This window comes from Agelaius tricolor, unplaced genomic scaffold, assembly GCF_023055355.1.
Source record: "Agelaius tricolor isolate 1412-34295 unplaced genomic scaffold, bAgeTri1.0.p SCAF_3, whole genome shotgun sequence".
In the NCBI taxonomy this organism is placed as follows: Eukaryota; Metazoa; Chordata; class Aves; order Passeriformes; family Icteridae; genus Agelaius; species Agelaius tricolor.
In genome coordinates, this window is record NW_027269263.1 from 66129024 (window position 1) to 66139702 (window position 10679).

Consider the following 10679-nt stretch of genomic DNA (forward strand, 5'->3'; position numbering starts at 1 on the left):
CATTTCCGGAGGGGGCGGGATCGGGAGCGGCAGCGGGACGGCACCGGCATCATGGGCAAGTCGGATTTCCTCAGCCCCAAGGCCATCGCCAACCGCATCAAGTCCAAGGGGCTGCAGAAGCTGCGCTGGTACTGCCAGATGTGCCAGAAGCAGTGCCGCGATGAGGTAACTGGGGGCGCGCTGGGGGTCCCCGGTCCTTCGGGCGGCTCCGGTCTCCGTCTGAGGACGCCCAGTCCCGGTTCTCCCGGGATCAGGGCCCCTTGACTGGGGTCCGCTCTTGTTACAGCTCCGATTTCATGGGGTCTCAGGATGGTTTGGGTTGGGAGGACCTTAAAGATCATCTGCTTCCAACCCCTTACCATGGGCAGGGACACCTTCCACTGTCCCAGATTGCTCCAAGCCCTGTCCAGCCTGGCCTTGGACAGTTCCAGGGATCCAGGGGCAGCCACAGCTGCTCTGGGCACCCTGTGCCAGGGCCTCACCACCCTCACAGGGAAGAATTTCTTCCCAATTTCTTCCCAATATCTAATCTAACCCTGCTCTCTATCAATTTAAAGCCGTCGTCCCTTGTCTTCTCAGCCTCCCTTGTAAATGTCCCCAGTGCTATCGAGGGGAACATTGTGGGAGCTGCGATCACACCTGTAGGATTTTATTTGTAGGATTTTAGTACTCTCTTCATTCTATGAGTGTTGCAAATTGAGAGAAAGACAAGCCAAATATTTATTTCTGCTTTATAGAATGGCTTCAAGTGTCATTGCATGTCTGAGTCCCACCAGAGGCAGTTGCTGCTGGCTTCTGAAAATCCTCAGCAATTCATGGATTACTTCTCTGAGTAAGTTTTCTGTGTATTCTTACCCAGATCTTCATCCCTGTTTCAGGTCTGCACAGCCACACCCCTAAGGCCCAATAATGCCCCACTGAAGACACTTTATCGTGATACATGTTAGTGTCAGCTCTTCTTGTAATTGAAAATTTAGGCAATGCCACCTTTAAACTTTAATAGGAGATTTCAAGTAAATTTTAGTAAAATTTGACAGTTTTGTCTCATGTTTTAATCCTGTTTAAAGTTGCTCTGTGTTACAAATACATCACCTTTCTGTCCCTGCTGAGTGACTGCCACACACACAAGCTAAAAGAGCCATAACAGAGAGAGAACAAGTCAGGGGAGGGACTGACATCCCCCAGCTTCTCCCTGGCCTTTATCCAGCTGACCTACATGACAGCTGGGATGACTGGAGCTGTCCTCAGCACGAGTTTGAAGTGAGGCTTTATGCTGCAGCCCTGGAATTAGCAGGGAGATGAGTGATCCATCTGCCCCATCCACTCCTCTGCCCTTTGTCCTGCCCTGTGCTCTGTGTCAGTCAGCCTGGGAAGACACCTGGTAATCAAATGCCAGCAATTAGTGGGAAGTGTTGAGATTCCTCTGCTCCATTTTATCCCCTTGAGAGGCCTCTCTTGGACATTTACAGTGTGTGCATGTATCATATTGTGTTTCATCCTGTATTTAATCCTGGCCTACTGAAAAAGGGAAATGAGCTGAGCTGGTCATGCTCAGCTCAAAAGAATGATCAGTTTTATACTGCAGATATTTAATTGTTAATGACAACAGAAAATTGCTTCTTAGTTGTTAAAATTTTACTAAAAATACTTTTTTTTTTATTTTCTAAGGGAATTCCGAAATGATTTCCTAGAATTGCTCAGGAGGCGATTTGGTAAATATTTTATTGTTTGCTTGTTTTTAGTGTCTTTTGTTGGTTCAGTGCAAGCCACATAATAACAATAGTAGTAGTAGTAGTAATAATAATAATAATAATAATAATAATTTGTATTTTAGGAACAAAGAGAGTGCACAATAATATTGTGTACAATGAGTACATCAGCCATCGAGAGCACATCCACATGAATGCCACACAGTGGGAGACACTGACTGATTTTACAAAATGGCTGGGGAGAGAAGGTAAGTGCACCTGCTCAGGGTTGGGAAGTCTTAAAATTATTGGGTAATTGAATTCCTGATAATTGATCAGTAAATACTTATGTTAATTCTTTTTCTTTCTTCCCCTCCCCTTCTATATATAACACGAAAAGATTTCCAAACATATTTCTGTGCTAACCATTAGGAGTTTCCTTGTGGAAAATGTCAGAAGTCTGGGATAAGTACATCAGTTGTGAGCCTTTCCTTCTTTCATCTGCTGGTCTGTATTTACTGGATACATTGCTAAATTCTAAATCAACTTCTAACATTTTGCTTCTGCCATTTAAAAATTACAGATTCTCTCCACATCTGACAGGAAGCAAGCAGTTATTTTCATTCCTGGCCTAGTGGAAGGGCTAAAGCTGGAGAGCTGCAGTTCTGTGTTTAGTGGGAGGAAGAGAGATTAAATGGCACTGGGGTGTGACAGAAAGTTTACTTTGGCTCTGGATGCCCCTGTTCTGCAGGATACATCCAGCAGTTACAGAGTGTTTGGAAAGTCACTCTAGCCAGACTCAGTAACAATAGCACAGTGCTGCAATATTTCCTTTAGTGTGATACTGTGAGCGTGTATCATTTGTACATGTTAGATTTCTGTCTTCTTCCTTGTTAAAACAGTGGGAAGGAAACATTTCCTTCAATAAGGAAAGTGTTGTAAAACACTTCATGCACTTTGTGATGTTCACTGGCCTGTGTCCAAACAGATCTGGGCAGCTGAGGGCAGAAACACATGGCACAGATAATTCAAAGTCAGTTTTAGTAGCCCAGCAAGGGGTGTGTTGTCTCTGGTGAAGTATCTACATTGCTTCAGTGAACAAATTAATACACAGTTTTATTTGTCCTTACTTTCTACATCTCATATAACTTTTCTGCTGACATATCTTATGGCTGTTGCTTAGCTCTAATTGCAATTCTGCTGTTTCTAAGGCCTGCCTTTTGCAGCTTTCCCAAAACCCTCTGATTTTAAGGATTCCCACGAACATGGACTAAAAAATGATCTTGATATTGTTAACACTTTGCTTTGCCTTGACTTTTTAGGTCTTTGCAAGGTTGATGAGACCCCTAAGGGCTGGTACATTCAGTACATCGACAGGGACCCAGAGACCATTCGCAGGCAGCAAGAGCAAGAGAGGAAGAAGAAACAGGACCTTGATGATGAGGAAAAGACTGCTAAATTCATTGAGCAGCAAGTTAGAAGAGGTTTGGAGGGGAAAGAACTGGTGAGAAAAATTGCACTGTGTGTGAACCTTCAGCCCAAAGCTCCTTGTGGTTAAGTCAATGGGGAATTTGATGCTGCTGGAATCCTTGACTGGTATTTCCTTTGCTTCCTAACTTGGAGTCACAATGTACCCAGCTTGCAGTAGTATTAAGGAAGTAATAATTACTGCTCTTCTAGTGATTAGTGACTTAAAAATCACTCTTGAGTTTAGGAAGGGGGAGCAAACAATCCATTAAGCTGCATTATGTCTTCATTTATGGTGTTTCACAGCTAATAGGGCTGCAGATAACAAGTACCTGGTGCACTGAGGAGGCTGAGACACATAACCAGGGGGATCTGGCATAATCAAGTTCACATAGTGAAAAGTTCTATTTTGGTGGTGCTGGTGTGGTTATTTGGGATCTGTTTACTTGGCATCATGCCATGACCCCCATACATGTTGCCTGGGCCTAAAATCTCCCATTTGATCCTGGGTATTGATGGGTACATTTAAATGCTGTTGTAAACAATTGCCTGCTTCTTAATTTAAAACTAATTGAAATTTAAATGGTCTGAGCCTTTGGTGCTGAAAAATTGGAAAGATACCAGAATTTCCTTCTTTGAGTTATCAGTCTGTCCAGAAACCAGTCAGATCATGCTGGTTCAGGTAGAAGAAACTGCTGCAGCAAGGCCAGTTGCCTTTTATGCTGGAATTGAGCAAGTTTAGGCAGCATCTCTATTAAGCCTGCAATGAGATGATGTTTTCAATTTTAATCTTTCACTAATCAAGCCAGCTTGAATATTACAGTTACTGTCTGTAATACTGAGAGCTAATCAATGATTATGATATCTTGACTCATTTTTCTGTTTGATTCTTTAAATGTGCTTTGTGTTTTTTGGCAGGAAATGCCAGTCTATACTGAACTGAATAGAGAAAATGAAGAAGAAAAAGGTAACTAGATTTTGATGGATGTAATTTTCTAGAACCTACTAGAACTGATTCTGTGAAATAAGTGAAAATCAGAAAATTTTGTGAAGTTTTGGAGCTGATTCAAATGAAATGAGCATTGAAGCCTGCTTGGTTCTTCATAAAGTGCTTTGAGATCAGTTCTAAAGAGCACTAGAATGTGGAAATGCAGAGTACTCTGTATTACAAAATTTAATTTACTTTAAAAGCTAAACCAAAATATAGATTAGTAAATATTTTCAAATTTGTTATTCTTTTCTAGTTGCAGATTTTAAAAATTGTTAACATCCTTCAATGCAGTTATTTTTAAAGATAGAAATAGAGTAATGTCTCTTTATTTTTTAGTTACATTTAATTTAAACAAAGGAGCAAGTACTTCAGTCGCAGCATCTTCTAAAACAAGGTGAGAAAAGAATTTAAGGCCAACCTCTACTGTTACAAAGCACTTCTATGACAATGGAATTTGTATGAACAGGAAGGTTTGTCTTGTCCTGAGATATTTGGAGTTTAATCTCTCATCCTTTCTTGGTATTCAGAAGGGTGACTAGGTGACTTCATGGTTGGTTTTGTATTTGAAATGGATGAGTGGGTGTATCTTAAATGTGAGCTGTGAGGAGCCTTCTTGAATTCTCTGTGCTTCATGGCAGATGCCCATAAAGTAAAAGTGAGTTACAGGTTCCTCTGTGGAGGGTGGGAAGGGGATCCAACCAAAGCATTTGCAGTGATGCCATCTACTCCCAGCTGCCTTCTATGAATGGATATTCCTGACTGGTTAATTTTGGTTCCTAAAAGGTTTGATTGCCCAGTCTAATTGGAGACAATACTTTCTTTGGTCATCGTTTAAGCAGCTAAATCTGCCTGAAATAAATCTTCCCAGAGCTCTGGAATTTAATTGTCATCGTGTAACCACAAGCAATGCAGGACAAAAGGGATCAATAATGCAAATAATACTGACTTACAGCAGCCTGGGGAACTGTTTGATGAGCAGTACATCTTCTCATGTAAGGCAATATTGTAATTAAATGTATTCCAGGTAAAAAGAAAGCTTTTCCCTCATCTCACTCAGCTCTTAGATAAGGTATCTGATGGGATATATGCCAGGCAGAAAATGAGACAGTAAAGCAGCTCTTTGCAATAATAGAGACAGATTGCAGGCTTTAAGGAAAACTTGTAAATTATCCCTAAGCATTGAGTTGTGCTTAAGATGATTCTGAAACTTAATCCAGACTCTCACTTGAATAGTTTCAGTGAGGAATACTTCAGGTCCTTGCTAAAATTTGGCCAAATGTGAAATCATATATCAAGTAGTCTCATTTCTTCACAGCATATACTAAATACTTATCTGTCAACTTTGAAATGGTACTGTAGTAAGTTCACAGCTGGATATGTTTATCTTCTTAAATTGGACACTGCAGTTATGTTTTAATTGTATATTGCCCTTTATGAGATTTTTTTAAGTACTTGCTATTTGATTTGTGATTTAATGTGCAATTTTGATTATTCAGATTTTCTCTGAAATACAGTTTTTCTCTTAAAGTTGCTTCTACTGCAATTCCTGTGTGTTCATTCCTATGGGAGTATATCCAACATCCTCACCACAGGATGCAATTTGTCCTAAGGCCATGTTAATTATTGCATCACTGTTCACCTCAGAGCAGCTGCCTTCATCTTTTGGGTTGAAACAATACCTAAATTTTTTTACTGTGTTCAAATGCCTGTTATAAAAGTGGCAGTTCTCACTTCACCTAGATGTTCCCTGATATGTAACTTTTTCTGCTGCTTGCTCTTTATTCTCCACAGTTAGGCTGTTTGCCTGTTTTGAATATGGTTATGAAAGTGACATTTGTTTGCTGAGTGTGGAGCTCTTTTCTATAGATTCCAGGGTGTTTTCTCCCATTGCCAGATAGGCTCAATATCTCTGTCTGGAAGGAATTCTAGATATCTGCCCTGTCTGAGAGTTCCTCTGTCCAGGTGGCTTCTCTAAAGTTTGTGCTTTCAAATTTGAAAACCTTATTTGCAGACCAGCTTTTGTCTTCTTTATTGAACTCAAGACCTTGATCAGCTTTTTGTTTGTGCAGTGGTGACCTGGCCATGGGGCTGTGTCCATTCTGCTGGACTGCCAGCAGTGACCCTCAGTGGACATGGAGTTGGCACCCCAAGGAGACCAGTTCTAGAGGAGGAGCTGTGTAGGGTCTGCAAGGGGACTGGGACAACTGAAATCAAGCAGAGCAGCACAACCAGTTCTTCAAATGCATCTTGGTAGAGGGAAAAAAAATGTAAGATCTGCTGTGAAAACACCATGTTACTTTTTCAGCAGTGTCCTTGGACAGAATGCACTGAAGATGGTGGAGGGGGCAGTTAAAAGAAAAGAAGTAGCTCATAGCTCTGGTCAGTCCAAAGAGAAAAAGAAGAAATCTGCACTGGATGAGATCATGGAGGTAATAATCATGCAGGATCTGTTTCTATGTGCCCCTGTGCATGTGATAATGTCCACTTCACCTTTGAAGTGACCTCAGACCTTCAGTTCACATGGAATTCCAACCTTCACATCTTACCAGGCAAAATAATTTCATTTCCCTATAAAACTGGTTACATTTCTTCATAAAACTGGCTGCTCAACTCTGCCTATTCCCCAGATGACTGAGGTGTGGGGAAGTAAAGGAATACAGATTTTGCAAGAGAAGAAAACACCTAGAAACTTGCCAAAAAAAAAAAATACAAATCACCATCATTTTGTCATGAGTTCCTGGAGTCATCCAATGGATTTATGAGGCAAGACTATACTGAATTACCCTAATTTAGGGTTTGGGGATTGTTTTTGTTCCCCACATGACATGGGGCTGGAGGATTGGTTCAAAGCTGTTCCAAGGCATGGGAAAGCTGCAGTGGAAAGAGGAAGTAAATGGTGATTATTTGTTGCTCTTTAGCTTGAAGAGGAGAAGAAAAGAACATCTCGAAGAGACTACTGGTTACAGCCTGTAAGTGACTTAAAAATTAGTATTCTACCAAATACAGCCAATTCTGCATTTCTAAAGCCATTTTTGATTAGTGTAAAGATCCAAAAGCAGATTGCAAACTAAATTCACAGTTATTTTCCCTTTCCTGCTCTTGACCCATTGTGGGCTATCACATTAGATGGTGAATTCAAGTATAACTGTATTTGTCAAAGAAACCCAAAAAAGTTTTGAGGGATGCTACTTTGAGCCAGTAATTTGACAATATACACGAATTCCTGAAAGCCACATCTTTGCTGTTGTTGTTTCCTGCACTGTGCTGTTAATTTAGATTGTAGAGTTGTTTGCATGTTTTGGAACTTAGTTTTATTTTTTCTCTCCTTTCAAATCTCCCAGGAAATTATTGTAAAAATTGTAACAAAAAAGCTTGGAGAGAAATACCACAAGAAGAAGGCAGTTGTTAAGGTAAGGTGGGCCATGGGGAACATGTGGCATTGGTTTGGCTTTTTTGGAATTAGATGATTTAGGAAGATTTGTTTCATTGTGCAGGTTGTTCAGCCTTAAGACAACACTGTTGAGGACTAAAATGTCACCTCACCTGTATTGGGACTTACTCTGGACAGGCAGTGAGCCTCTGAATTGGTTTAAGGGCATCTATTCAGTGATCTTTTCTTAAGCATAGCTTTGTCCTTTGTATACAGGGAGAATAATCCCTGTGTCCATGGGATGTGACAACAGCAGTGCAGTCAGACTTTAACCCAAGACTAGTCAGTTCTGCACTGATATCTTAAGCTGCAGGATCTCATTTGCACACAAAATCTCCAGGCTGGAGCCTTTGCATTTTGCTGGTTTTGAAAATGCAGAATTGCAGAGTCATAATGCCAAAGTTTCTTAACTTTGAAATGTAAATTTAGACAAAAATGTTTGGTATTTCTGATTGGCTTTTGCCTTTCCAAACAGGAAGTGATTGACAAATACACAGCAGTTGTGAAGGTGATTGACTCTGGGGACAAGCTGAAGCTTGATCAGACACATCTAGAAACTGTAATACCAGCACCAGGTACAGCTGTTTCCTTCTGTTTTCAGCTTCTGCCACTGCAAAATTTATGTTTCAGTTCTTTTGAACTATAATTCATCCACTTGAAAGTACCATAACCCCTCCTGAGAAGACAGGCTGAGAGAGTTGGGGTTGTTCAGCCTCTGAAGATCTTAGAGCACCTTCAAATACTTCAAGGGGGTTTATAAGAAAGATGGGGGGAAACTTTTCAGCAGAGTTTTGGAACCCTGTTGTGCAAGTCTTTTCCTATTTTTATTTCAGGCAAGAAAGTGATGGTATTAAATGGTGGGTACAGGGGAAATGAAGGCATTTTGGAATCCATCAATGAGAAGAAGTTCTCAGTGACAGTAACCATTGACTCAGTAAGTATCAAACACTGCAAGCTCTTGTTTGCAGAGAGCTTTCCATCTGTACACAGAGAGCTTTCAGAAGGAACCATGTTATCCTTAATCCTGCCTTACAGGTGGGATTTGTGGTGTGCAAAGCTCTGTGGACACCCTTCACCCATCAACAGCCACATATTCCCACCTATCACGGGCTTATTCTTTGCTGTTTGCAGAGAATCTTCAAAAAGATGATAGGGTGCTGAATTTAGCAAGCTTTGAACTTGAAAGAGATTTGGAAAATATTTTTTGTGTTTATTTTGAACATGGCTATTGTGGTACTGTTTTGTGGGAAGGTAAAAAATGCAAAATATGCAAGGATGTGAATTTACTCCTGCCTTTTCCAGATTGATGTGGGGCTTTATGGGCTCATTTGTTGTCTTGTTTATGGTTAACAATTATGGTTAATAATCAGACCATGCCACCATGTCTGTGTGGCTCTTTCTTTATTCTGCTCTGCAAAACCAATCTTTTAAACTGATTGATAAAGCACAGATGATACTGGCTCAAAGTCAAACTTCCTAAACACAGCTTGCAATTCAAAGAAGGGCTGTGCAAAGCCCAGGTTGGATTCTGGAGGATTTGGGAAGAGACTGTGCAGATGCCCTGATGAGAGGAGGAACTTTGGTACTAAAAGCAAACTGAAAGGATTTCTGGGATGGTGTTGAGGCCCTGTCACATTCTCTGGCCAGGCTGAAAATTATGAATCAAGGAACACTGTATTATGAACAAATCCTCTTTACCTCTCCTACTGTAATCTCCCTGTTGGGAATTCAAGAAACAATTTTATGTTGTGATGTCATTTTTTTTTCTGTCATTCTCCAGGGACCTTTAAAAGGACGCAGAGTCGAAGATATCCAGTATGAAGATGTTTCCAAACTTGCCTGAGGTGCTAAATTATACATCAGAGAAGATTTTGGTTCTCAAAACCTTCTTTCTGACATCTTTCAGGCAGACACAAGACTCTACCATGTCAGGGTTTTAATTGTGTGTGTATGTATTTATAATGTATATAGATATTAAAAAACAGCAAACTTGATTTATTTAAAGATAGCTATTAATTTGTTACATAAAATGTTTATGGAAATACTATCAGTGGAAATTTTTCATCCGATTTTATATCAAAGTTATAATATTTGCTTCGATTTCCTTTTGTAAAATGTAGCAGAGAGCTGCAAACTGGAGTATGTGGGCAGGTTCTGAAGAGAGAATTAGCTACAGGGAGGCAGAGTGTGTTGGAGCCAGAGGAGTTTAAACAACACACTTTGCAGTCCAGAGCCAAAATGGACTTCTGAGTGCATGACCAAGGCAAAGGATTAAGGGAATAGCAGGAAGATTCCAGTGCTGCAAGGGGTTATTTCCTGGATGCTGTAAGAATGGTCTGGTTTATTATGTGCAGTCACCAGTTTATTTTTGATCAGCACAGCAGTGATAGTAGAATGCAAGTCATTGCTCCTCCAGCAGGTTTGTCAGGGCTCCTGATAATACTGATATGGAATTCATCTTCATATGGAGCTGCTCATGGATGTTACTTGTGGAGTGTCTTAGGATGCCAGCTGAAGCTTGGGCAGATATGAGTTGGGGGTTGCTCCTTTGATTTTCCAAAGCCTTTTCCTTTCTTCCATTGCTGCTGTGCTACATGAGTAATGTTACTCATGCTAAATGATATAGCATTACTTGTTTTATTTTTTTAAAAGTGTCACATTTTGTACAATGTTTAATTTCTAAGGCACTTCAGGAATAAACAGAAACCTTTCTTAGGCCAGTGTGTTTCTTACAAACCTTTCCAATGCTGTTGATTTAAGTCCACCAAAGAGCACAGTGAAATGCTGGGTTGGTGCACCACATTATTTGGGTAAAAAAACCATGTGAGTGGTCCTGGGCAAACTAAAACCCATCACCTGAAGGTTGTGTGTCTCTGGAACCTTTTCCCTTTCATTGCCTCAAAAGGTTGATTTCTGGTTTCCAGGTGAAGCATGCACAAACCTGGAAGTCTGCAGAGGTTTAATGAAACAGCTGCTGTCTGAGGTAGCCTGGAGCAGCCTCACACAGGACATCAGCATAAAGAGTGCAGAGACTTATGAAACTGGAGGCACAAAACATTTGTCTGTAAATTCAGGCTCTCTGTGCAGCCTGGGCTGTTTACAG

The 10679-nt window shown here is 40.6% G+C and overlaps 1 protein-coding gene across 2 annotated transcripts; it reads left to right on the top strand.

Annotated features, from left to right (window-relative positions):
• The first annotated feature begins 3 nt into the window (after positions 1-3).
• KIN (Kin17 DNA and RNA binding protein) lies at positions 4-10296 on the top strand. Of its 2 annotated transcripts, none has more exons than XM_071424140.1 (13): positions 4-165; positions 738-832; positions 1669-1712; positions 1835-1957; positions 3011-3192; positions 4074-4122; positions 4483-4540; positions 6452-6575; positions 7065-7115; positions 7488-7556; positions 8052-8151; positions 8410-8510; positions 9357-10296. In XM_071424140.1, the coding sequence occupies exons 1-13, from the start codon at positions 52-54 to the stop codon at positions 9417-9419; spliced, it is 1173 nt and encodes a 390-aa protein (XP_071280241.1). In that variant the 5' UTR covers positions 4-51; the 3' UTR covers positions 9420-10296. The 2 variants fall into 2 exon arrangements, with proteins under 2 accessions (XP_071280241.1, XP_071280242.1); XM_071424141.1 differs by having other exon boundaries at positions 6455-6575.
• The last annotated feature ends 383 nt before the right edge of the window (positions 10297-10679 follow it).

What these genes read in the sequence shown, in the direction of transcription:
- KIN (XM_071424140.1), top strand. Translation starts at nt 52, where the DNA reads ATGGGCAAGTCGGATTTCCTCAGCCCCAAGGCCATCGCCAACCGCATC. An exon ending in TTCATGGATTACTTCTCTGA is followed by an intron (nt 833 to 1,668) that starts GTAAGTTTTCTG and finishes TTATTTTCTAAG; the next exon opens with GGAATTCCGAAATGATTTCC. An exon ending in CACTGGATGAGATCATGGAG is followed by an intron (nt 6,576 to 7,064) that starts GTAATAATCATG and finishes GTTGCTCTTTAG; the next exon opens with CTTGAAGAGGAGAAGAAAAG.